A 27,550-nucleotide genomic window follows, 5' to 3' on the forward strand; every position below is an offset into this window, starting at 1 on the left:
TCTCCATCTTCATAAAGAATTCTACCATATTATGGTCACTCTTCCCCAAGGGGTCTCGCACAACAAGATTGTTAATTAGTCCTTTTTCATTCCACATCACCCAGTCTAGGATGGCCAGCCCTCTAGTTGGCTCATCGACATATTGGTCTAGAAAACCATCCCTAATACACTGCAGGAAATCCTCCTCCACCGCATTGCTACCAGTTTGGTTAGCCCAATCAATATGTAGATTAAAGTCGCCCATGTTAACTGCTGTACCTTTATTGCACGCATCCCTAATTTCTTGCTTGATGCTGTCCCCAACCTCACTACTACTGTTTCGTGGTCTGGACACAACTCCCACTAGCGTTTTCTGCCCTTTGGTATTCCGTAGCTCCATATGATCATGGCTGATCATGCAACTTCAGTACCCCATTCCTGCTTTCTCTCCATACCCCTTGATCCCTTTAGCCGTAAGGGTCACATCGAACTCCCTTTTGAATATATCCAATGAACTGGACTCAACAACTTTCTGTGGTAGAGAATTCCACAGGTTCACAATTCTCTGGGTGAAACAGTTTCTCCTCATCTCGGTCCTAGATGGCTTACCCCTTATCCTTAGACTGTGACCCCTGGTTCTGGACTTCCCCAACATCTGGAATATTCTTCCTGCATCTAATCTGTTCAATCCCGTCAGAATTTTATATACGTCTATGAGATCCCCTCTCATTCTTCTAAATTCCAGTGAATATAAGCCTAGTCGATCCTGTCTATCTTCATATGTCAGTCCTGCCATCCCGGGAATCAGTCTGGTGAACCTTCGCTGCACTCCCTCAATAGGAAGAATGTCCTTCCTCAGATTAGGAGACCAAAACTGAACACACTACTCAAGGTGTGGTCACACCAAGGCCCTGTACAACTGCGGCAAGACCTCCCTGCTCCTATACTCAAATCATCCCGCTATGAAGGCCAACATGCCATTTGTTTTCTTTACTGCATGCTGTACCTGCACGCCTACTTTCAATGACTGATGTACCATGACACCCAGGTCCCGTTGATCTCCCCTTTTACTGATCTGTCACCATTCAGATAATAATCTGCCTTTGTGTTTTTGCCACCAAAGTGGATAACCTCACACTTATCCACATTATCCACTGCATCTGCCATGCGTTTGTCCACTCACCTAACCTGTCCAAGTCACCCTGCAGCCTCTTAGCATCCTCCTCACAGCTCACACTGCCACCCAGCTTAATGTCATCTGCAAACTTGGAGATATTACATTCAATTCCTTCGTTTAAATCATTAATATATATTATAAATAGCTGGGGTCCCAGCACTGAACCTTGCGGTACCCGACTCATCACTGCCTGCCATTCTGAAAAGGACCCGTTCATTCCCACTCTTTGCTTCCTGTCTGCCAACCAGTTCTCTATCCATGTCAATACATTACCCCCAATCCTATGTGCCTTAATGTTACATACTAATCTCTTGTGTGGGACCTTGTCAAAAGCCTTTTGAAAGTCCAAATACACCACATCCATTGGTTCTCCCTTATCCATTCTACTAATTACATCCTCAAAAAATTCGAGAAGATTTGTCAAGCAGGATTTCCCTTTCATAAATCCATGCTGACTTGGACCGATCCTGTCACTGCTTTCCAAAAGCGCTACTATATCATCTTTAATAATTGATTCCAGCATTTTCCCCACTATCGATGTCAGGCTAACCGGTCTATAATTCCCTGTTTTCTCTCTCCCTTCTTTTTTAATGACTTAATCTACAATCCAGTAATTTACCAAAATACTAAAACTGAACAAATTACACGCAAGTGTAAGTGGCAACTGGTAATTTCCTGCATTAAGGAAAAACAATTATTTTTTTTGAAAGAATGTCTGTTTCTTCCAGTATATTACTTTTATATATAATGGATAATTGACTAAAAATGCACTGGAGACACCTAGAAATGAGTCATTAAACTATCCTTCAACTGTAATGCTACCATTGTAAAATGTAAAAATTACCATTGTAATACTTGCGCTAAATTAGGTTGTTCATAATATGAACAATTAAATGGATCAAATTAGTTAATTGAAGCAATAAAGCATTAAAATTGCTATGCCACAACTGAGATCAAAATTCTACCATCTCCTTTCATGCCAATGTCCAGAGAAGGGCCCATGGGGCCTAATTCAACTGACAAACTCCTTTCATCCAGCCCTGCCTCTTCTCATATTAAACTCACAGAACCATGTTTCAACTATGCATAACTTTACTGGGAGCTAAAATTATTGATTTTGTGCGCTTAATACAAGAGATGGAACCCAATGAATGGTTCAGTCAGGCAAAGCAATATGAGAAAAGGCTCATCCCAATCAGGGAGCATCCTTCTGTCCTCCACTTCTGTCCACTCATCAGTCCTCCACTCAGAAAGTTTCAAGAGTATGTAGCTGGATCTGCCCAGTTTTCAAGGTCCAGAAAAGGGGAGAAGGAGTATGAGGATGGATGGAGAGGGAGAGAAGAGATATGAGGATAGGTGGAGAGAGTGAGAGAAGGGGTATGAGGATGGGGTGGGGGGGGGGGGGAAGAGAGAGAGAGAGAGAGAGCGAGAGAGAGAGAAGGGTTGTGATGATGGATGGAGAGAGAGAGAAGGGGTATGAGGATGGGTGGAGAGAGGGGGAGAAGGGCTGTGATGATGGGTGGAGCGAGGGAGAAAAGGGGCATATCGATGGGTAGAGAGGGGGAGAGAAGGGGTGTCAGGGTGGGTGGATCGGGAGAAAATGGGTGTGAGGATGGGTGGAGGAGAGAAAGGGTATGAGATTGGAAGGAAGGGCTTGCATTTATGTTTCAGGGCTTGGAAATTCTATGCACGGGATCTTACTTTTTTTGTTGAGAATCTTGCTTTTTGTATGCATTGGGGATCTGGAGTTATTTTTGTGTGGGCAGTGCTACTTTTTGGTGTGGGGAGATCTCCCGTGTTTTGTATATGAGAGAGTCTAGCATTGTATGTGGGTATGAAGTCTTGATTTTTGGCTGTGCATGGTGTTGCTTTTCTGTATATGGGCAATCACGTCTCTTATAAGTGGGGTTTCACAATTTTTACATTTAATATTGTGTGTATGGGGCTGTTTGAATTTTCTGAGCATAAGGGCTTTCATTTTTGAGAAATAATGCAGCCTGTACATTAGTGTCCACCAATGTTCCCTGTAAAATAATTTTGGCCCTGCACGGCACATACAAGTGAACCAAGTTAAGCAAAATTATCAGTATAGTTGCTCGCTGTGACACTCTAGTTAGCTACAACCTCTGGCCAACAATGCTGAATCACTGAAACATACTTTTTGTAAGGTTTCTAGACAAAGTGTTGCAGAGGGTATAGAGCCTGGTTAGCATGTGGATCTCGCTACGGCAAGAAGTAGTTGAGGGGACTAGTAGAGATGTATTTAAGAGGAAGCTACATAAGCACATGTGGTGGAAAGGAATAAAATATTATGTTGGTGGTGTTAGATGAAGAAAGGTGGGAGGAGCCTTGTGTGGAGCATAAACACCAGCATGGACCTGTTGGATTGAATGGCCCGTTTCTGTGCTGTACATTCTCTAATAACATAAGAAATAAGAAATAGGAGCAAGAGTGGGTCATACGGCCCCTCGAGCCTGCTCTGCCATTCAATAGATCATAGTTGATCTTCTACATCAACTCCACTTTCCTGCCCGATCCCCATATCCCTTGATTCCCTTTGTGCCCAAAAATGTATCAATTTCAGTTTTTTATATACTCAATGACTGAGCATCGACATCCCTCCAGGGTAGACAATTCCAAAGATTCACAACCCTGTTCATTTCAGTCCTAAATGGCCGAGCCCTTGTCCTAAGACTATGCCCCCTAGTTCTAGACTCTCCAGCAAGGGAAAACTGTCTCTCAGTATCTACTCTGTTAAGCCCTCTAAGAATTTTATGTAATTCTATACTTTACAAGTACATTTTTACCAAGCCAACATTTTCCACAACTTCACGTACTGGAATAGCAATCCTAATTTTTCACAAATATTACTTTAAATTATTTTTTCACACACAACAGCCTATGATAATATATAACAGATTTGGGTATACTGGCCATAAGATTATTACAAACTGATCACGAGTTATATAGTATATAACTAAAATATACAAATTATTATGTAAGTATATATAGGCCTTGAAGAAACACACAATTCTGCAAATGAAATATACAACATAAATAGTAACTGGTGCAATCAATAATTAGTTTATGCATAAAGTGCTGTACAATTACAAGAGGGAGGTGAAAGAATCTGACATGGCTCACATTATAAGGATTAATGAGTTAGTTAGGTTCTAATTAATAAATTGTAGTTAAAAAGGTAACTATTACCTACGGTATTGGCCCGGAATCTGCAGTTGTAATGATGGTGAGACGGTCAGCGTTCGCCGTCATTATGACTGTGAAACTGACAGCACAGTTCTGGAGTACACACATGCAGTTATACGCGAAATCCAGAAGGTGCTGACAGTCATTCCCTGCACCTCCACAGGGCGCTGTTCAACTCCCCGGAGCTGGCAATCAATTGAAATCACTGAACTGACAAATATTTCCCCTTTTACGCTGTATTATTGCTGTTAAAAAACCCCCGAAAAAGTTGAGCCGTATTGAATGAGGTGTAACTGGGATTATAACGGCATACGTAGTCATAATTACTGCTAAGCAACTGTTCTAGCCCCGTAAAACTAATGTTATATTTGTGGAATGTCAAATGTTTCCATTTTGATTAAAAAATCCATGATTTTAAAAATAATTTCTATTTGTTAAAGTTTATTTTATGATATTTCAGCTTCTATCTTAATCCCATGTGTATGTCCCAATCTTTATTTCACTCTCTCTTAGGTGATTAAAAAGTGAAAGGAAATCAATGCATTTTACTTCCTGGTTTGCTGTCTGTGGGAATTCTTCAATGTGATTCACTGCTTAGTCAGCTTGATGACATCACTGTTGCTGGGCGCTGGAGATCCACTAGACTTGGCGGCAGAATTAAATTAACATTGGGAAAGGTGAAATCCACGCCACAGAGATCACTAGGTCTTTGTGGGCAGCTTTCTTTGAGGCCAGCGGCGAGCGTCGTCGCTAATGCATTTATAAATTGCAATCAAAGAAGGCATGGGTAATAAGCATTTACAGAAACTATTGTAAAATAGCAAGACTGAGCAAAATTAAACAAAACTTACCTCCACCTCCTCCGAGCAGACTTTTGTTTGCTGCAAGAAATAAAGAAAAACAAGTCAACATCCAAAGACTTTAACTTCCGCTGACTCATGTAAGAAATAAAGAATCTAATGTGCCACTCCAGGAGGTCGATGTTATCATTCCGCAGGCGGTGACGATGTTCCCTGATATGCTCCTCAATTTCAAGCCCGTTTCAGCAATTCAAAATCAATAAGCTTTTTAACTTCATCCTTTTGTGCTGTCGTGAAAGTGAGGTGCAGTGGTTTGACAGTTTATAGACTCAGGGAATTACTTGCACTGCAAAGTGATTGTCGATTTTAGGAACTTAGGAACAGGAATACGCCCCTCGAGCCTGTTCCACCATTCAATGTGAGCATGGCTGATGGTTATCTTAACTCCATCCACCCACCTTGGCTCCAAATCCTTTTTTATACTCTTGGCTAGCAAAAATGTATCCATCTCAGATTTAAAGTTATTAGTTGAGCTAGCATCTACTGCTTTTTGAGAGTTTCTTTGCGTGAAGAAGCGTTTCCTAATTTCTCTCCTGAACAGGCTGGCTCTGATTTTAAGGTTATGTCCCCTTGTCCTCGACTCACCCACCAGTGGAAAAAGTTTCTCTTTATCTACCTTGTCAATTCCTTCCAAAATCCTAAACATCTCTCAAATTATTGCCTCTTCTCTTTTTAAATGCTGACTGGCCTGCTCTGTATTTCCAGCAACTACTGTTGGCGTTTCAGATTTCCAATGTCTGCAGGGTTTTTCCTCCTTTTACTTCTCAGTTTTATGCCTGCCATATCATTTCTGAAAAGTGAACTGATCATATCCAGCAGTCCTCGATGCCCTTGAAAGGATTTGAAATTTCGCGTTTGGTACATGCATAGTTTACGTAGCACTGGCTCAGTTGGTGAGCCTTTTATTTGGGGGACACCAGCATCCTTTACATTCCTGGCTGCTGATGGGTAAATTTCTGACATTAAAGAGCAGAAACTGGGAAAGGACACAGCAGCAGACAGTTCAAAAGAAAATCATATTGGGCTTTGGTGAGTATTGTGTACAGTTTGGGTCTCCTCACTCAAGGAAGGATATACTTGCCTTAGAGGGGATGCAATGAAGATTCACCAGATTGATTCCTGGGATGGGAGGGTTGTCCTAGGAGGAGCGATTGAGTAAAATGGGTCGATATGCTCTGGAGTTTAGAAGAATGAGAAGTGATCTCATTGAAATGTATAAAAATCTTAGAGGGCTTGACAGGGTAGATGCTGAGAGACTGTTTGCCCTGGCTGGAGAGTCTAGAACTAGGGGGCATAGGCTCAGGATAAGAGGTTGGCCATTTCGGAGTGAGATCAGGAGAAATTTCTTCACTGAGTGGGTTGTGAATCTTTGGAATTCTCTAGCCCAGAGGTCTGTGGATGCTCAGTCGTTGAGTATATTCAAGACTGAGATCGATAGATTTTTGGACAAGAAGAGAATCAAGGGATATGGGGATCGGGCAGGAAAGTGGAGTTGACGTAGATGATCAGCCATGATTGTACTGAAGGGTGGAGCAGGCTTGAAGATCCGTATGGCCTACTTTTGCTCCTATTTCTTATGTTCTTAAAACGTTTGGCAATTGAGTAATTTCTAATAATCATAACAAAAGCATCAAATTTTAGCTAAAATACATGACGAGTGGTTGCGGTACCAATGTCGTGTTCCGCAGGTTCAAAACCGACACAACTAACTCAACCACAAGTGAAAGCCAGGCTGCACTTCCCTGCGCGTAGATGAACACTCAGGCGTCGCCCGCGACCAGCTCAGAGCAGTATATTTGAAAGCTTGGACACTGTTTCACCACCCACCCTCAGGGCCACAGGGGTGGCGAGCGACCACGAAAGAAATCTAAAGAGATTGGAGACCTTCGCAAAATTACCACAGCAAAAAAAAAAGTATTTCTGAAATGCTGCAGTAGCAACGTCAGCTGGTGTGACGTCGCAGTGACTTGCAGGTTGGTGAGCTGATTGAGTCTTCACTGATTAGATGGATAAAGGGCCAAAGTCAGAGGTGGCAAAACCTAGGGCTGAATGTATCCATGAGTGGATAGTGATAAAAATCCTGGCACTTGCAGTCGGCAGGGATACTGCTGTTCCCCCCAGCACTAGATATTTGAAAATGAATTTAGATGGAAATGGAAATGTTATTAAAATATTAAATTACACTGAATAGTTTAATACAACAGGAATTTCTTTCTGCTTTCAACAGGTCGATAGTTTTTATTGTACGAAAGTGAACTTCTTTCTAGTAAAACACTGTTAACATAAGTATTGAATATGTTCTGGCTTGAAAACTTGCAGTTTTATATAGTTGTGGTCAGCAGGGAGAAGTCTTCATGGGGTAGCATTCAGGAAACCTTTCTTCCTTTGGTTACATACAAAAATGACATTGGCGCAAACCACATTGAAACAAATCAATTGTGTCACTTATGAATACTGTCAGTGTATTGAAAATTACATCTGCCTCTTATCACTCCCTAAAACAAAATAAAAGTTTGAAAATACTCGACAAGAAGTGTTATTTTTATTTCCACTCAACACTCATTAATCAAAAAAAAGTCAAGAGTTTCACACCAAGCATAACAACAGAACCCTCCTTCCATTAAAAAACACCATTACAGGTATAAACAAGCACTCTATCATTCATAACTCCTTCAAATCAAATACCCTTCATATTCGTACCATTTCATTGTCTGATGCTAAATTCAACAAAAAGGGACGACTTGCAATTCTATCGCATCTTTCATGACCTAAGGACATCCCAAAGCACTTTACAGAAAATGAAGTACTTTTGAAGTGCAGTCACTGTTGTAATGTAGCAAACGTGGCAACCAATTGCGTTCAGCAAGCTCCCACAAACAGCAATGTGATAATTTTTTTTGAAGTGATGTTGATTGAGGAATAAATATAGGCCAGGACACCAGGGATAACTCGCCTGCTCTTCTGCGAAATAGTGCCATGGGATCTTTTACGTCCACCTGAGAGAGCAGACAGGTCCTTGGTTTAACGCCTCATCCAAAAGACAGTTCCACTGACAGTGCAGTACTCTCTCAGGTACTGCCCTGGAATGTCAGTCTAAATTTTGTTTTGTGCTCAAGTCCCTGGAGTGGGACCTGAACTCACAACCTTCTGATTCAGAGGCGAGAGTGCTACCCACTGAGCCACGGCTGACATAACGAACAGAAAGAATGGTGGCTGGTATGGTATTTTGTATGTTTCATGTGCGTTGGAAAAAATATATTTTTCGTGGCTATGGTGGGGGAAAAACTAAACTCCATACCCACAGGAAGATTATGATTTCTCAAACACAGATATCCTAAAACAGGAAGTAAGTGTACTCAGTGGTCCAATGGCTGGCTTTTTCTCTTCTCAAAATGAACACTTACCAATGTTGTGAAGTGACATATTACACCTCTATACATTTTTCACTCGATTCCTAATTTCGATTTACTCATTGAAAAATTTAAATTTCCTGTCCAAATGTATGTTCAGAGAGATCTGAGGCAAAGGCAGAGATCACCATAAGGTCAGCGAGAAGCAAGTCACTGTCCCATTTTTATCAATATTACTGAAAGCAATTGCTGGGTTAAGGCTGATTGTTGCATCTCATCATTTTCAAACCAATAATTGTCCTGACCCAACATAAGGGCTCCTTTCACACATCAATACATTAAGTATCAAACTATGTCCAGCTTCAAAAATGAGTGATGCTTTTTGAAAACATCAAATCCTTAAAAGCTGGCCTTGACAGTGTCAAAATATATGCTGCTCGTCTATATCATGATTAACACAAGACTTTTCCATTTTGCAATGTCAAAGCATTTAATGTATGCTGCATCATCATTTTCCCAATCAATGATTATATAACCTCTCTCAAATGTGCCTAAACCTAAATTAGTAAATGTGAACTTCCATACAAAAGAAATCGGATGAGAAGGGTGGTGCAATGTTCGAGCTCCAACATACCATTGGATAGTGCAAATTCCGTCACATTATTACACTTACTATCAGGAGACATACTCTTTTAGAACGTGAAAAAAAGTTTAAACCCAACTCTCAAAAGGCAATTCCACTGATATCATAGAACAATTTATCAGATATGGTCTTCCGAGTGTTCGAGTGTGTGTTCAATCCGTGCCATCAAAGAAACACGAGGAAGCCATTCAGCCCTTCGAGCCAGTTCTGTCATTCAATGAGATCATGGCTGTTCCGTATCTTAACACCATCTACCTCCCTAAACCCTTGACACTCCTGTCAAAAAAAAATCAAGCCATCTCAGTTTTGGAATTTTCATTTGACCCCCCCGCCTCAACAGCTTTCTGGAGGGGAGAGGTGCAATTGGTCGTAAGAGCACAAGAAATGAAAACTCATTGCCCGAGCTTCATTGAGCCGATCTCATTCGAATCCACCCCTGGGAGGGGGAATGAAAAAAGTCAAACAGAACCAGCTAAAATTACTTTGACTGCTGTAGAGAGATGTGGAGCTGGTTTGTGCATCACAAGATCCTGCAAACACAAAATGGGATGAAATCTTGGCTTATTCAGGTACCGACAAGGCTCAGGAAAGAGAAAGCGAAATCTGGTGCACTCAAAGTCAGTCAGAATCTCTTCTTTAGGCTGTCCCCCGACCAAAAATAACCTATCTTTGCTGTCCCTCTAAACTTGACTCCTGGTCAGCCTCACAATATCTAACACCTGTAAACTTGAGCTCATGCAAAACACGGCTGCCCGTGTCCTAACTCGCACCAAGTCCTGTTCAACCATCACCCTTGTGCTCGCTGACCCACACTGGCTCCCGGTTAAGCAACATCTTGATTTTAAAATTTTCATCCTTGTTTTCAAATCCCTCCATCGCCTCACCCCCTATCTCTGTAATCTCCTTCAGACTCACAACCCTCTGAGGTACTTGCGCTCCTTCAATACTGGCCTCTTGAGCATCCCCGATTTTAATCACTCCACCATTGGCAGCCATCCCATCAGCTGCTGAGGCCCTAGGCGCTGGAATTTGCTGCCTAAACCTTTCCGCCTTCTCCTTCAAGATGCTTCTCAAAACCTAACCTCTTTAACCAAGCTTTTGGTCATCTGCCCTAATATCACTTTATGTGGCTCAGTGTCAAATTTTGTTTGATAATTGCTCCTGTGAAGTGCCTTGGAATGTTTTACTACATTAAATGCGCTATATAAATACAAGCTGTTTTATTGCTGTTGTTCCCCACTCCTGGTAGGTATCCAGTGAGCGCAGCTGAAACAGAGAAACATAGAAAATAGGTGCAGGAATAGGTCATTCGGCTCTTCGAGCCTGCACCACCATTCAATAAGATCATGGCTGATCATTCACCTCAGTACCCATTTCCCGCTTTCTCTCCATACTCCTTTATCCCTTTAGCCGTAAGGGCCATATCTAACTCCCTCTTGAATATATCCAATGAACTGGCATCAACAACTCTCCGCGGTTGGGAATTCCACAGGTTAACAAGTCGATGAGTGAAGAAGTTTCTCCTCATCTCAGTCTTAAATGGTCTACCCCTTATCCTTAAGACTTTGTCCCCTGGTTCTGGACTTCCCCAACATCGGCAACATTCTTCCTGCATCTAACCTGTCCAGTCCCATCAGAATTTTATATGTTTCTATGAGATCCCCTCTCATCCTTCGAAACTCCAGTGAATACAGACCCAGTCGATCCAGTCTCTCCTCATATGTCAGTCCTGCCATCCTGGGAATCAGTCTGGTGAACCTTCGCTGCACTCCCTCAATAGCAAGAACATCCTTCCTCAGATTAGGAGACCAAAACTGAACACAATATTCCAGGTGAGGCCTCACCAAGGCCCTGTACAACTGCAGTAAGACCTCCCTGCTCCTTTACTCAAATCCCCCAGCTATGAAGGCCAACATACCATTTGCCTTCTTCACCGCCTGCTGTACCTGCATGCCAACTTTCAATGACTGATGTACCATGACATCCAGGTCCCGTTGCACCTCCCTTTTTACTAATCTGCCGCCATTCAGATAATATTCTGCCTTCGTGTTTTTGTCACCAAAGTGGATAACCTCACATTTATCCACATTATACTGCATTTGCCATGCATTTACCCATTCACCTAACCTATCCAAGTCACCCTGCAGCCTCTTAGCGTCCTCCTCACAGCTCACACCGCCACCCAGCTTAGTGTCATCTGCAAACTTCCAGATATTACACTCAATTCCTTCATCGAAATCATTAATTTATATTGTAAATAGCTGGGGTCCGAGCACTGAGCCTTGCAGCACCCCACTAGTCACTGCCTGCCATTCTGAAAAGGACCTGTTTATCCCAACTCTCTGCTTCCTGTCTGCCAACCAGTTCTCTATCCATGTCAGTACATTACCCCCAAATACCATGTGCTTTAATTTTGCACACCAATCTCTTGTGTGGGACCTTGTCAAAAGCCTTTTGAAAGTCCAAATACACCACATCCACTGGTTCTCCCTTGTCCACTCTACCAGTTATATCCTCAAAAAATTCGAGAAGATTTGTCAAGCATGATTTCCCTTTCATAAACCCATGCTGACTTGGACGATCCTGTCACTGCTTTCCAAATGTGCTGCCATTTCATCTTTAATAATTAATTCCAACATTTTCCCCACTACTGATGTCAGGCTAACCAGTCGATAATTACCCGTTTTCTCTCTCCCTCTTTTCTTAAAAAGTGGTGTTACATTAGCTACCCTCCAGTCCATAGGAACTGATCCAGAGTCGATAGACTGTTGGAAAATGATCACCAATGCATCCACTATTTCTAGGGCCACTTTCTTAAGTACTCTAGGATGCAGACTATCAGACCCCAGGGACTTATCGGCCTTCAACCCCATCAATTTCCCACCTAATAAGGATTTCCTTCAGTTCCTCCTTCTCACGAGACCCTCGGTCCCCTCGTATTTCCCGAAGGTTATTTGTGTCTTCCTTCGTGAAGACAGAACCAAAGTATTTGTTCAACTGGTCCGCCATTTCTTTGTTCCCCATTATAAATTTACCTGAATCTGACTGCAAGGGACTTACGTTTGTCTTCACTAATCTTTTTCTCTTTACATATCTATAGAAGCTTTTGCAGTCAGTTTTTATGTTCCCAGCAAGCTTCCTCTCATACTTTGTTTTCCCCCTCCTAATTAAACCGTTTGTCCTGCTCTGCTGAATTAGAAAATTCTCCCAGTCCTCAGGTTTGCTGCTTTTTCTGGCCAATTTATACGCCTCTTCTTTGGATTTAACACTATCCTTAATTTCCCTTGTTCGCCACGGTTGAGCCACCTTCCCCATTTTACTTTTACTGCAGACAGGGATGTACAATTGTTGAAGTTCATCCACGTGATCTTTAAATGTTTGCCATTGCCTATCCACCGTCAAACCTTTAAGTATCACTCGCCAGTCTATTCTAGCCAATTCACATCTCATACCATCGAAATTACCTTTCCTCAGGTTTAGGACCCCAGTCTCTGAATTAACTGTGTCACTCTCCATCTTCATAAAGAATTCTACCATATTATGGTCACTCTTCCCCAAGGGGCCTCGCACAACAAGATTGCTAGTTAGTCCTTTCTCATTACACATCAACCAGTCTAGGATGGCCAGCCCTCCAGTTGGTTCCTCGACATATTGGTCTAGAAAACCATCCCTAATACACTCCAGGAAGTCCTCCTCCACCACATTGCTACCAGTTTGGTTAGCCCAATCAATATGTAGATTAAAGTCGCCCATGATAACTGCTGTACCTTTATTGCACGCATCCCTAATTTCTTCTTTGATGCCGTCCCCAACCTCACTACTACTGTTTGGTGGTCTGTGCACAACTCCCACTAGCGTTTTCTGCTCTTTGGTATTCCGTAGCTCCACCCATACCAATTCCACATCATCCAAGCTAAAGTCCTTCCTTACTATTGCATTAATTTCCTCTTTAACCAGCAACCCCACCCCACCTCCTTTTCCTTTCTGTCTATCCTTTCTGAATGTTGAATACCCCTTGATGTTGAGTTCCCAGCCTTGGTCACCCTGGAGCCATGTCTCCGTGATGCCAATTACATCATATCCGTTAACAGCTATCTGCGCAGTTAATTCGTCCACCTTATTACGAATACACCTCACACTGAGGCACAGAGCCTTCAGGCTTATCTTTTTAACACACTTTACCCCTTTAGAATTTTGCTGTAATGTGGCCCTTTTTGCTTTTTGCCTTGGGTTTCTCTGCCCTCCACTTTTACTTTTCTTCTTTCTATCTTTTGCTTCTGCCCCCATTCGACTTCTCTCTGTCTCCCTGCACAGGTCCCATCCCTCTGCCATATTAGTTTAACCCCTCCCCAACAGCACGAGCAAACACTCCCCCTCGAACATTGGTTTCGGTCCTGCCCAGGTGCAGACCGTCCGATTTGTACTGGTCCCACCTCCCCCAGAACCGGTTCCAATGTCCCAGGAATTTGAATCCCTCCCTTCTGCACCACTCCTCAAGCCACGTATTCATCTGAGCTATCCTTCGATTCCTACTCTGACTAGCACGTGGCACTGGCAGCAATCCTGAGATTACTACTTTTGAAGTCCTACTTTTTAATTTAGCTCCTAGCTCCCTAAATTCGTCTTGTAGGACCTCATCCCGTTTTTTAACCTACATCGTTGGTATCTATATGCACCACGACAACTGGCTGTTCACCCTCCCCCTTCAAAATGTCCTGCAGCCGCTCCGAGACATCCTTGACCCTTGCACCAGGGAGGCAACATACCATCCTGGTGTCTCTATTGCGGCCACAGAAACGTCTATCTATTCCCCTTACAGTAGAATTCCCTACCACTATAGCTCTCCCACTCTTTTTCCTGCCCTCCTGTGCAGCAGAGCCACCCAGGGTGCCATGAACTTGGCTGCTGCTGCTCTCCCCTGATGAGTCACCCCCTCAACAGTACCCAAAGTGGTGAATCTGTTTTGCAGGGGGATGATCACAGGGGACCCCTGCACTACCTTCCTTCCACTGCTCTTCCTGTTGGTCACCCATCCCCTATCGGGCTGGGTAACCTTTACCTGCAGTGTAGCCAACACACTAAACGTGCTATTCACGACATCCTCAAATCCACCCGCAGCTCCAGTGCCGCAATGCAGTCTGTCAGGTGCTGCAGCTGGATACACTTCCCGCACATGTATTCGTCAGGGACACTAGAAGTGTCCCTGACTTCCCACATAGCACAGGAGGAGCATGACACGTGTCCGAGCTCTCCTGCCATGACTTAACTCTTTGATTAACTTAATTTGGCAACAACAATGCTAAAGGTTACCTACTGATAAAGAAAAAGAAAAAGAAAAAGAAAAACTACTCACCAATCACCAGCCAATAACTTACCCCCTTGGCTGTGAAGTCACCCTTCGATTTCTTTCTACTTATTTTTTGCTTTCTCTCCCTGCACCAGCTGGCCTTTCCGACGCTGCTCCGCCTCCTCGAACTCCCTGCTGCCTCCCGACCCAACTGAAGTGTGTGCGCAGACAACGGATGAAGCTAGCATGCTCCCAAAAAAATAAGCTACTCTGCTGAGATTCATTGTCCAGGCTGACATGTGGAAAAATAGCTACCTGGGAATGGGTTGCCATTGCCTCTGGAAATGTACCCCAGAGTCAGTGCCTGCCAAATGGCAGAGGCATGAAGAAAGTTTTTGAAAACATTTGATTTGAGAAGAGATGTTGAACCTCGAGTTGAAAACAGTAACCAATACCTTTTAAAATGTTACGCAAATTAGGCTGTGAATTTACTTCAAGGCACTTGTCAAACTCTTCTTTGTGCTGACTAATGTGGAATTTTACTCAAAGGTAAAGGTTAAAATGTCAACTTTTCATTCCTCAGTCACTTTTAAATTACATGGAAAATGAACCTATTGTGAAAACTGGCAACAAAATATCTAACAAACGTAAATAACAAAAGCAGAAAATGAAAATATCAGAGGCTAAATAAAAGTGCAAATGATGAAATAAATGTAGCTCATTCGAAGCCGTGACTTTCGTGGGTGTTAAAATTCGTCAGACCAAACTCATTCACCTAATCCATTGTTGCACACATTAAATAAATTAATGTCATTAGTTTAATGACATTAAATTAAATTCAGACGTGCCTGCAGCTGCCAAGGCCCTAAGCACTGGAACTGCCTCTCTCCCTCTCTCGCTTATCCTTTGAGATGCTGCTTAAAGCCTATTTCTTTGACCAAGCATTTGGTCATCTATTCTTAAGTCTGCTTCTTTGGCTCAGTGTCAACTTTTGATAACTCCTCTGAACAGCCTTTGGACATTTTACTACTAAAAGGCGCTATATAAATGCACGTTGTTATATTAACCCCTATATTGCTATGAGTTGCCGATGTAAAATCATAGAATGGTTACAGCACAGAAGGAGGCCAATCGGCATGTTGAGCCTGTGCCGGCTCTCTTCAAGAGCATTTCAGCTCGTCCCACTCCCCTGCCCTTCCCCCATAGCCCTGCAAATGTTTTTCCTTCAGGTACTTATCCAATTTTCTTTTGAAAGCCACGATTGAATCTGCCTCCACCACCCTTTCAGGAAACGCAAAATAGTTGAAGCGTCTGTCCAATCCTTACAGATTAAAGGTCATAAATAAAAATCAAAGAAATTAAATTTAACGAAGGATATTTGTTATTACAGTCCTGAAACCAGAAACCTCGGGACCGAGGCCATTCCAGTTTTCCCGGATTTCGGAAAAGAAATCTGACATCCCGAATCTGGAAACTCCTGGGCCAAGCTTTGGGTATTTCTGGAATTCAACGTCCCGAGTCCGGAAACCTCGTGGATGATTTTCAGGTATTTCCAGATTTCGGAGACAATCCGACGTTCCGAATCCGGAAACCCTTGGGCCGACTTTCGAGTATTTCCGGATTTCGAAGACAATCCGACATCCCGAATCCGGAAACCCTTGGGCTGACTTTCATGAATTTCTGAATTTCGGAGCATTACAGCCGATGGCCCGAATCCGGCAACCTCGAGGCCGGGCCAGGCCGCACCGGTATGTGCTTTTTGTGGATACATGTTTGAAAAAAGCTATGTATAGCTTAAAAGTCCGATTTTCGAGAAATATGTCCAGATTCCGGACAACAACTCTTGCAATCTGCACAATGTCCGATTTTCGGCCAATTCCGGACGTTCTACCTGTACCGGCTATGAGACCACGGAGGGCATTACAGCACGAGCCTCATCTTGTTCTGAGTTTTTGTGACTGGACTGCAAGCTTGTATCAGATACTCTATGTCCCAAAAGGATAAAGTTGGGCCATTTAATTTTCCTCAATTAGAAATTGCATAGGATTACATAGATTATACGGCACAGAAACAGGCCATTCGGCCCAACCAGTCCAGGCTGGCATTTATGCTCCAGTCGAGCCTCCTCCCGTCTTTCCTCGTCTAAATCTATCAGCATAACTCTCTATTCCCTTCTCCCGCACATCCTTGTCTCGCCTCCTCTTAAATGCATCGATACTATTCGCTTCAACCACTTCCTGTGGTAGCGAGTTCCACATTCTCATCACTCTTTGCGTAAAAAGTTTCTTCTGAATTCCCTATTGGATTTCTTGGTGACTATCTTATATTGATGGCCTCTAGTTCTGCTCTTCCTCACAAGTGCAAACATTCTCTCTGTATCCATTCTATCAAAACCTTTCATAATTTTAAAGACCTCTATTCGGTCACCCCTCAGCCTTATTTTTTCAAGAGAAAAGCCTGTTCATCCTTTTGATATGAATACCCTCGCATTTCTGGGTTATACATATGGTCTTTCACTCCAACAATGACGACAGTAATACACAATTACTCCAATTCTGGCCTCTTGACCGTCCCCGATTTTAATCGCTCCACCATTGGCAACCGTGTCTTCAGCTGCCAAGGCCTTAAGCTCTGGAATTCCCTCCCTAAACCTTTCCACCTCTCTTTCCACTTTTATAATTTTTTTTTAAGACCTTCAATCTGTAAGGATTGGACAAACTTTTCAACACTTCCATAAAACCTACCTCTTTCACCAAGCTTTTGGTCATCTGCCCTAATAGGAACATAGGAACAGGAGTAGGCCATTCAGCCCCTCAAACCTGCTCCATTCAATGAGATCACGGCTGATCTTTGACCTAACTCCATAAAGCCGTCAGTGGCCCATATTCTTTAATACCTTTGGTTAATAGAAACCTATCAATCCCCAATTTAAAATTAACAATTGATCTCGCATCAATTGCCGTTTGCAGAAGAGAGTTCCAAACTTCTAATGTCCTTTGTGTGCAGAAGTGTTTCCTAATTTCACTCCTGAAAGGTCTGACTCTAATTTTTTAGACTATGCCCCTTAGTCCTAGAATCCCCAACCAGGGGAAATAGTTTCGCTCTATCTATTCTATCTGTTCCCCTTAATATCTTCAAAACTCACCCCTTAACCTGCTAAATTCTAGCTAGTACAACCCTAATTTGCGTAATCTCTCCTCATAACTTAACCCTTGAATTCCGAGTATCAATCTGGTAAACCGATGCTGCACTCCCTCAAGGCCAATATATCCTTCCGAAGGTGTGGTGCCCAGAACTGCTCACAGTTCTCCAGGTGTGGTCTAACTGCAGCATAACTTCTACCCCCTTGTATTCTAGCCCTCGAGATATAAAGGCCAGCATCCTATTCGACTTTTTGATTATTTTCTGTACCTGTTCATGACATTTTAATGATCTATGTACCTGGATCCCCAAGTCTCTTTAGACCTCCACTCTTTTTAGCCTTTCACCTATTAGAAAGTACCCTGTTCTATCCTTTTTTGATCCAAAGTGATTACCTCACATTTGCCTACATTGGAATCCATTTGCCACAGTTTTGTCCATTCAATGAATCTGTTGATATCCCTTTATAATTTTATGTTTTCAACTGCACCGCCTACAATTCCATCTATCTTTGCGACATCGGCAAATTTGTATATATGACTTTCTATCCCATCATCTAAGTCATTAATAAATAGTGGGAATAGTTGAAGTCACAACACAGATCCCTGTGGGACACCACTAGTCAACTCCTTACCCATTATCCCTACTGCCCATCTCCTGCCGCTCAGCCTAACCAGGTCAATAATTTGTCCTCAATTTCATGGGCTTCTACCTTCGTTAAAAGTTTCTTATGTGGGACTTTATCAAATGCCTTCTGGAAGTCCATATAAAAAAACATCCAGAGCCATTCCCCTGTCCACTTCTTCAAAAAATTCAATCAGGCTTTTCAGGCATGACCTTCCATTCAAAAATCCATGCTGGCTCTCTCTGATTAACTAAATATTTGAGGTGTTCAGTCACCCTATCTTTAATTATAAACTCTCGCAATTTCCTGACAATAGAAGTTAGGTTAACTGGTCAATAATTCCCTGGTTTCCCCCTCATCATTTTTAAATAGCAGAGTGACATGCGCAATTTTCCAATCAAAAGGAACGGTTCCTGAATCGAGAGAACTTTGGAAGATTATAGTTAGGGCATCTGCAATGTACTCACCTACTTCCTTTAAAACCCTGGGATGGAAACCATCTGGTCCTGGGGATTTGACACTCTTTAGTGCCATTATTTTCTTCATTACTGTTATTTGGTTTAAAGCTTTCTTGGGATTTCTGGCATGTTATCCTCTTCCTCTACTGTAAATACTGACGCGAAGTAATTATTCAACATGTCTGCCATTTCCTTATCATTGATAATATCACCACTTTCAGTTTTTAAGGGGCTAACATTGCTCCTGACAATCCTCTTTTTCCGAATATAATTGTAAAAAGAGTGTGTTGATTTTGATATCCCTTGCAAGTTTCCTTTCACACTCCCTTTTTGTAGCTCTTACTATCTGTTTTGTGACCCTTTGTTGTTCTTTGCATCTTCTCCATTCGCCAGGATCTGTGCTATTTTTGGCATTTTTATATGCTTTTTCTTTTCGTTTTATGTTTTTCCTTACCTCTTTTGTCGTCCATAGCTGTTTTTTGGGGGCAAATAGAGCTCTTTCCCCTCAGGGGTATAAACTGGTTCTGTATCACCTTAAATTCTTTTTTGAACATCTCCCACTGATCTTCTGCCATTTTACCCTGCAACAGATTTGCCCGTTTACTGTGGACAGTCTTGGTCTCATCCTGTTGAAGTCGGCTTTACCTAAATCTAGAATCTTAGTAGCTGTTTCGCATTTCTCCTTTTCAAACGCTACGTTGAACTCGATCATGTTATGATCGCTATTAGATAAATGTTCATGCACAGTTAGGCTGTTAACTAAATCTGGCTCATTACTAAATCTAATATGGCATTCCCCCTTGTTGCCTCTAGGACACATTGTTGTCGAAAACTATCCTGGACACACTCAAGACATTCACTACCTTTCTGACTGGTGCTAGTATGCTTATCCCAATCTCTGAAAGTTAAAATCCCCCATTAAAACCACTCTCCTTCACTGCACGCTTGTCTAATCTCTGCATTTATACAATCTAGCACTTCACAACTGCTGCCAAGGGGGCTATACACACTCCCATTACAGTCTTCAATCCTTTCCTATTTCTCAATTTTACCCATAAATTCATCTTCCTCTGTGCCAGTTTCCCTATTTTTCCTGTCGGCCTTAAAACCTGGTATATTTAGTTCCTAGCCCTGAACATCCTGCAGCCATGTCTCAGTAATGACTACCATGTCATACCCTCCAATTTAAATTTGTGGCTGCAGTTCATTCAATGTATTCCTTATCCTCCATGCATTTGTATGAAGAATGCTTATTTGGGCCATGCACCCTAGCCTGTCCTTCAGCTCTAATGTTTTTCTCACTTGTTTCTTATTTCTCTCACTGGTTTAATCACTTTACATCTTTTAGTTTTTCCACTACATGTAGTGCCTAAAGCACAATTTCTGATAGTTACTGTCGTGTATTCAACCAGCATTGTAACCCATGTATAATCTGACCTAAGTTGTACACTGTGAGAACACTGACCACTAGGTGGTGAACTTGTGGGAGACACTCCGAACCTAGACCTTCAGATATAAAAGGGCAAGCTCCACCCACTTCCATCACTTAAGTGCTATGAAATAAAGGACAGGTCACAAACTGACCTTCTCTCAAGCATGGGCCTCGTGTGCATTTATACTGTATAGTAAAGACGTATTAATGGCGACAAGAAACTGGGGATTTAAACCACGCGAGCATGGCCACGAGCAGAACAGACGAGAGGTACTGTGGTAAGGAATGGTTGAGACAGAGATTCAACATTGTTAAAGCAGCACACAGTTCTCCAGGCAATAACAGGGGCAGTCAGGGACAATCGACTGGCAAGGGACCTTTTGTTTCAAACAGCAGCTCATGCTGGAGGCGTGGAGGCATACACTCAGCCGGAGTTTGCAGAGGTGAGCAAAATACCTGCAGAAATTGCAGAAATGAACGCTGGGGGAAATCGCTGGAAGCTGAAGTTCAGCGAGTTCATGTGGAGCACGTATACAATTCATACACCAGGACGCCACCGATAATAATGAAAGTGCTCCTCAATGGCATCCCAGTATCAATGGAGCTAGACACGGGGGCCAGCCAGTCCCTGATGGGTATCAAACAGTTCGAAAAGCTATGGGCGTCCAAGGCCAGGAGGCCAAAATTATCGCCGATTGATGCACAGCTACGGACTTACACAAAGCAGATCATTCCGATGCTAGGCAGCGCCACGGTAGTCGTGACTCACAAAAATTCGGAGAACAGACTGCCACTCTGGATTGTCCCAGGGGACGGTCCCGCATTACAGGGGAGGAGTTGGCTTGCTGTCATGAACTGGAAATGGGGCGACGTCAATGCAATTTCCTCTGTGGAGCGAGTATCATGCTCACAGATCCTGGACAAATTTGACTCATTATTTCAACCCGGCATTGTCACTTTCATGGGGGCCAAGGTAGTGATTCACATAAACCCGGACACCAGGCCAGTACACCACAAGGCCAGAGCGGTGCCGTACGTGATGCGGGAAAAGATAGAAGGCGAATTGGACCGCCTGCTGAGGGAAGGCATCATCTCGCCAGTCGAATTCAGTGACTGGGCGAGCCCAATTGTCAAGGCAGATGGGTCGGTCAGGATATGTGGCGATTACAAGGCCACCATCAATCGTGTCACTCCAAGACCAGTACCCGCTACCGAGAGCGGAGGACCTCTTTGCGACGCTATCCGGTGGCAAACTTTTTTCAAAATTGGACCTGACCTCAGCTTACATGACCCAGGAGCTGGCGAGTGAGTCAAAGAAGCTGACCACCATCACAACACACAAGGGGTTGTTTGAGTACAACAGATGTCCGTTCGGGATTCGCTCGGCCGCCGCGATCTTCCAACGAAATATGGAAAGCCTCCTCAAGTCGAGTCCAGGGACGGTGGTTTTTCAGGACGACATCCTCATTACGGGTTACAATACTGAAGAACACCTCCACAACCTGGAGGAGATGCTACACAGGCTGGACCGGGTAGGGCTGCGACTGAAAAAGGCGAAGTGCGTCTTCCAAGCTCCAGAGGTAGAATTCCTGGGGTTGAGGGTAGCAGCAGACGGGATCAGCCCTACTGCGTCCAAGACGGAAGCGATCCAGAGAGCACCCAGACCCCGTAACATGACGAAGCTGCGTTCATTCCTGAGGCTCCTGAACTATTTTGGTAACTTTCTTCCCAAATTGAGCACGCTGCTAGAGCCGCTACACGTGCTCCTACGCAAAGGTCGCGAATGGGTCTGGGGGGACAGCCAGGAAAGGGCTTTTAATAGAGCACGCAATTTGTTATGTTCCAACAATCTGTTAACGCTATATGACCCATGTAAGAAACATGTGTTAACGTGCGATGCGTCGTCTTATGGTATCGGGTGTGTGTTGCAGCATGTCAATGTCAAGGGTCAGTTACAGCCGGTAGCTTATGCCTCCAGAAGTCTGTCCCAGGCAGAAAGGGGCTACGGGATGGTAGAAAAGGAGGCGCTCGCATGTGTATATGTGGTAAAGAAAATGCACCAGTACCTGTTAGGCAGGAAATTTGAGCTGGAGACAAATCACAAACCCCTAACGTCCCTTTTGGCTGACAACAAGGCCATAAATGCAAACGCATCGGCCCGCATACAGAGGTGGGCGCTCACGTTAGCTGCCTATGACTACACAATTTGGCACAGACCGGGCACCGAAAACTGCGCCGATGCACTCAGCAGGCTCCCACTAGCCACCACTGAGGGGGCTACCGAGCATGCTGCTGAGATGGTCATGGCTGTTGAAGCTTTCGGAAGCGAAGGCTCACCCGTGACAGCCCGTCAGATTAAAGTCTGGACAAATAGAGACCCGCTATTGTCTCTAGTCAAGAAATGTGTCCTGAATGGGGACTGGGCAGCCACGTACAGGGCATGCCCTGAGAAATTTAAACCATTTCACAGGCGCAAGGATGAACTCTTGATTCAGGCAGATTGCCTACTGTGGGGAAACCGCGTAGTCATGCCCCAGATGGGCAGAGAGGTGTTCATCAGAGATCTCCACAATGAGCACCCGGGCATTGTCATGATGAAGGCAATTGCCAGGTCACAGGTTTGGTGGCCAGGGATAGACACAGATCTGGAACTTTGTGTTCGCAGATGCAACACGTGTGCCCAGCTGGGCAATGCGTCCAGGGAAGCCCCCCTTAGCCCCTGGCCATGGCCCGCCAAACCTTGGTCACGCATCCATGTGGACTACGCAGGTCCTTTCATGGGAAAAATGTTTTTGGTTGTAGTAGACGCCTACTCCAAATGGGTTGAGTGTGACATTTTAAATTCAAGCACATCCTCTGCCACGGTAGAAAGTCTACGGGCAATGTTCGCCGCCCACGGTCTACCGGACAGCTTGGTCAGCGACAAAGGCCCGTGCTTCACAAGCACTGAATTCCAGGACTTCATGGCAGGCAATGGAATTAACCATGTCAGAGCGGCACTGTTCAAGCTGGCCTCAAACGGCCAGGCAGAACGAGCAGTGCAGATAATCAAACAGGGGATGCTCAGAATCCAAGGATGTTCCCCACAATGCCACTTATCACGCCTCCTGTTGGCCTACAGATCCCGACCACACTCGCTCACAGGGGTTCCACCCGCAGAGCTGCTAATGAAAAGGACGCTCAAAACCCAGTTATCCCTTATACACCCCACTATGAAAGAAATTGTCGAGAGCAGACGCCAGTCACAATATCACTACCATGACAGTAATGCGAGGGCGCGAAGTATTGATGTAAATGACCCTGTTTTTGTCCTCAACTACGCTGCAGGGCCCAAATGGCTCGCAGGCACTGTGGTTGCCAAAGAGGGAAATAGGATTCTGGTAGTTAAACTTACCAATGGACAAATCTGCCGCAAACATGTGGATCAAACAAAAAAGGAGGTTCAGCAACCCCATAGAAGAAGCAGAGGAAGAACACGATGTAGAGTTCACTCCACCACAGGTGACCGAACACAGGAACCAAAGGGAGGTGAGCCCAGTCACTGTGGGCAGTCCGGACAGACCTGAAGCACCGCAAACAGCAGACACTTAGGCCAGCGCCCAACAACCGGAGCCCCAACTCAGGCGCTCTACAAGGGAGCGTAAACCACCAGAGAGACTCAACCTGTGATCCCAATAAGACTTTGGGGGGGGAGGTGATGTCATGTATTCAACCAGCATTGTAACCCATGTATAATCTGACCTAAGTTGTACACTGTGAGAACACTGACCACTAGATGGTGAACTTGTGGGAGACACTCCTAACCTCGACCTTCAGATATAAAAGAGCAAGCTCCACCCACTTCCATCACTTGAGTGCTATGAAATAAAGGACAGGTCACAGACTGACCTTCTCTCAAGCATGGGCCTCGTGTGCATTTATACTGTATAGTAAGGACGTATTAGTTACTCGACTCTATTCCCTTGCATTTGTTTTTGAACTACTATTTTTACTACAATTTCCACCTGAGCACTTCCCGCCATTTGCTAGTTTCATCATCATCATAGGCAGTCCCTCGAAATCGAAGGCGACTTGCTTCCACTCTACAAGTGAGTTCTCAGGTGGCTCTGCAGTCCGAGGTTAAAGTCCTTGTGACCGCCCTATTTATCCTGGTCCCAGACCGGTTCAGGTGGAGCCCGTTCCAATGGTACATTCCTTCCTGTCCCAATGCCCCATGAAATGGAACCCCTCTATCTCACACCACTCTTTCAGCCACGTATTCGCTTCCATAATCAGCTTATTCCGACGCTAATTTGCACGCGGCTCAGGTAATTTTCCAGAGATTGTAACCCTTGAGGTCCTGTTCTTTAATTTCGCTCCTAATTCCTGGTACTCCCCAAACAGGCCCTCTTGCAAACTCTTCCCTATGTTGTTGGACCCAACATGGACCAAAACGACTGGATCCTTCCCCCTCCCTCTCCAGGGTCCTTTCAAGCCAGTTCGAGATGTCCCTTACGCTGGCACCAGGTAGGCAACATACATGTGGGACTCTCGATCCTGCTTCCAAAGGATGCTATCTGTCCCCCTAATATCTCCTTATGTGGCTCGGTGTCAAATCTTGTTTGATAACGTGCCTGTGAAGCACCTTGGAACGTTTGACTAAATTAAAGCCACTATATAAATGCAAGGTGTTGGTGTTGTAATCATGTGGGAGAATCTCTTGGCTAACTTTTTATTTTGCATTGAATCGAGAACTGCATTTGCACAAATACTTGTACATATATAGTAAGGTTAGAAATTCATTTTCCTTTCATAATTGATAGCTAGACATTTACACACCAGACTGAAAGTCAAACAAAGCTCTTTGTAGTTGAAATTTTGTGATTGTTAGGTGCATAAATTCAGCCTTCGGTTTTCCATACTTTCTCCACTTACCAAGTCAGTAATAATTTCCACATTGAGAACTCGTGACATAATTATCATGCTGCCTCATATTTTCTTTAAGCTATGAGAATGTCATTCAACATCACAGGAGGATCTCCACAAAACAAACAAAAGCAACCAACCAGAATTCCAACATTTGAAAATTTGGTAAACTGCCTCATTTGACTAGCCTACGGCAAATTGCACTAAGAGTTTTGACCTCTGCCAAGATTACGTTGATAATGAGGGGGTTAGAAGTCCAGGGTCAGCTTTATTCCCCTGCAACAGAAAGCCATTAGCCTTCACTTCTATTTATCCATGCTGGATGCCTCAATTGCTTCCATGTCTTGTTTAGTCAATCATTGATAACAAAAGTTTTTTTTAAACTTTACAACAGTGTTTTGATCAACAATATTTCAGTATTGGTCCCCCTCTGCTGCTCAATAGAAATGTATCCAGACAGATTACGCAGGTCAAGTATTGTATCAATACTTTGGTTTGTGGCAAGTTAAAATGTTAAACTGGGAGAAAACAGGTATGAAACTGTGATCAATATCATTAAAAAAAGAAAGACTTGAATTTCTATAGCACCTTTCATGACCACCAGACGTCTCAAAGTGCTTTGCATCCAATGAAGTACATTTGGAGTGTAGTCACTATTGTAATGTGGGAAATGTGACAGCCAATATGAGCATAGCAAGCTCCCACAAACAGCAATGTGATAATGACCAGGTTGATTGAGGGATAAATATTGTCCAGGACATCGGGGATAGCTCCCCTGCTCTTCTTTGAAATAGTGCCATGGAACCTATTACATACACCTGAGAGAGCAGATGGGGCCTCAGTTTAACAGCTCCTCCGAAAGACGGCACCTCCGACAGTGCTGCACTCCCTCAGCACTGCACTGGAATGTCAGCCTAGATGTACGTGCTCAAGTCCCTGGAGCGGGACTTGAAGCCACAACTTTCTGACTCAGAGGAGAGTGTGCTGCCCACTGAGCCACGGTTGACGTGAAGGCAACTGAAAGCACAGGCCCTACTGGTGGGGCAAAGTGAGGATGGAGAAGAGACGGTAATCAAAGGAGCAGAGTTTGATCGGGGTGGGGGGTTAGGAATAAAGGGGAAGGAAAGGTTTGTACTGGTGGAGGTTTAAAGAGGTGGTTGGTAGTCGAAAGAGAGAGAGCCCGGGGTTGCCTTTGCCCTCGAGGATAATCCTACATTTGGGGCCGTTTGGGCAGAGAACACAGCAGCTTCCAGTTCTTTTTAATAAATAAAAAATTATTAAAATCAAATAAAGTATTTCCTCTTATGCGAAAGTACCACCAGAGATCTTCCATAATTCTGTATAAATTTAATAGTAAACCAATTGTACTTTTGATTGGCAATATCATTAAAATTCCTCGGTTTTCCTTCTTCAGATAAAATAACTTGCTATGTCAAAGGAATTAAGTTGATTAAAAAAATACCAGTGTCTTTCTCTTGTTCTTCAGTTTTGTTGGATCCTGAAGGCTTTACAGACAAAAGAGCTCCAGGAACATTTGCCTAAGTAACTGAATGTGAAACTCCTTATCAGAGGAATATGGCTCAAGGCAGTGTTCTCTTCCCAAAGGGCGTGTGAAGACTAGACTTTTTGCATTCACCTTGCTGGCATTCAGGGCTTGGTTTCCGTGCAGGAGATTGTTCCAACTACAAAATAAGGGCTGACGCGAGCTCTAGCGAGCTGTTCAGTATCATCACTGCTTTGTGCTCTGTTATTATTTTAATTCCCTGTAATTCCCCTAAATATACCTGATTTTATCAGTTGTTTTAACCTGTTGAGTATCTGATCTATACGTATATTTCTGTCTATCTGAAGTGAGTTGAGAGAATGTGACTACACATTTTACTAGCAGTGCCACAAGTAGAATAATTGTAAATCGCCAGATCCCTGTACTCTGGTTCAATGCCAGTGTTTATGCTCCACTCGAGCCTCCTAATCTAACCCCATCAGCATAACCTTATAGTCCTTTCTCCCTCATGTTTATATCTAACTTTCCCTTAATGCATCTGTGCTATTCGCTTCAACTACTCCCTGTGGTAGCAAGTTCTAACCACTCTCTGGGTAAAGCGGTTTCTCCTGAATTCCCGACTGGATTCATTAGTGACTGCCGATATTTATGACTCCTAGTTTTAGTCTCCTCCACAAGTGGAAACATCTTCTCCAAGTCTAACCTATCAAACTCCTTTCGTAATCTGAAAAACCTCCATCAAGTCTAGAGAAAAGAGCCTCAGCCTGTTCAACCTTTCCTATTCGGGCAGAAAATGTGAAGGAAGAAGACTTCAGATCATTGGGGGTACACAGACTGCTTAGAGAAATTCACAGGAAGCTGTTGAATTGAGAAGATAAAATGGAAAAACTCAAGGTGAACCGGGGAGAATTTTGATTGCTCTTCAGATTTCAAATTTTGAAGAAGTCAGGAAAAGTCTCATTTGGAGACAATTCTTCATAAC

At 43.6% G+C, this 27,550-nt stretch overlaps 1 protein-coding gene across 4 annotated transcripts in view; it reads right to left on the reverse strand.

The window, feature by feature from the left end:
- Window positions 1–27,550, reverse strand: part of macrod2 (mono-ADP ribosylhydrolase 2) — a 1,460,169-nt gene that overhangs the window by 1,177,235 nt on the left and 255,384 nt on the right. For 3 of the 4 annotated variants that reach the window (XM_070889818.1, XM_070889817.1, XM_070889821.1), the window contains exon 5: window positions 5,215–5,244. The exons of the other annotated variant lie outside the window; for it this stretch is intronic. In XM_070889818.1, coding sequence (XP_070745919.1) covers window positions 5,215–5,244 — 30 coding nt within the window. The remainder of the gene's footprint in view (window positions 1–5,214; window positions 5,245–27,550) is intronic. 4 annotated transcript variants of the gene reach the window in all.

Source organism: Pristiophorus japonicus, chromosome 9 (assembly GCF_044704955.1).
Source record: "Pristiophorus japonicus isolate sPriJap1 chromosome 9, sPriJap1.hap1, whole genome shotgun sequence".
Taxonomy (NCBI): Eukaryota; Metazoa; Chordata; class Chondrichthyes; family Pristiophoridae; genus Pristiophorus; species Pristiophorus japonicus.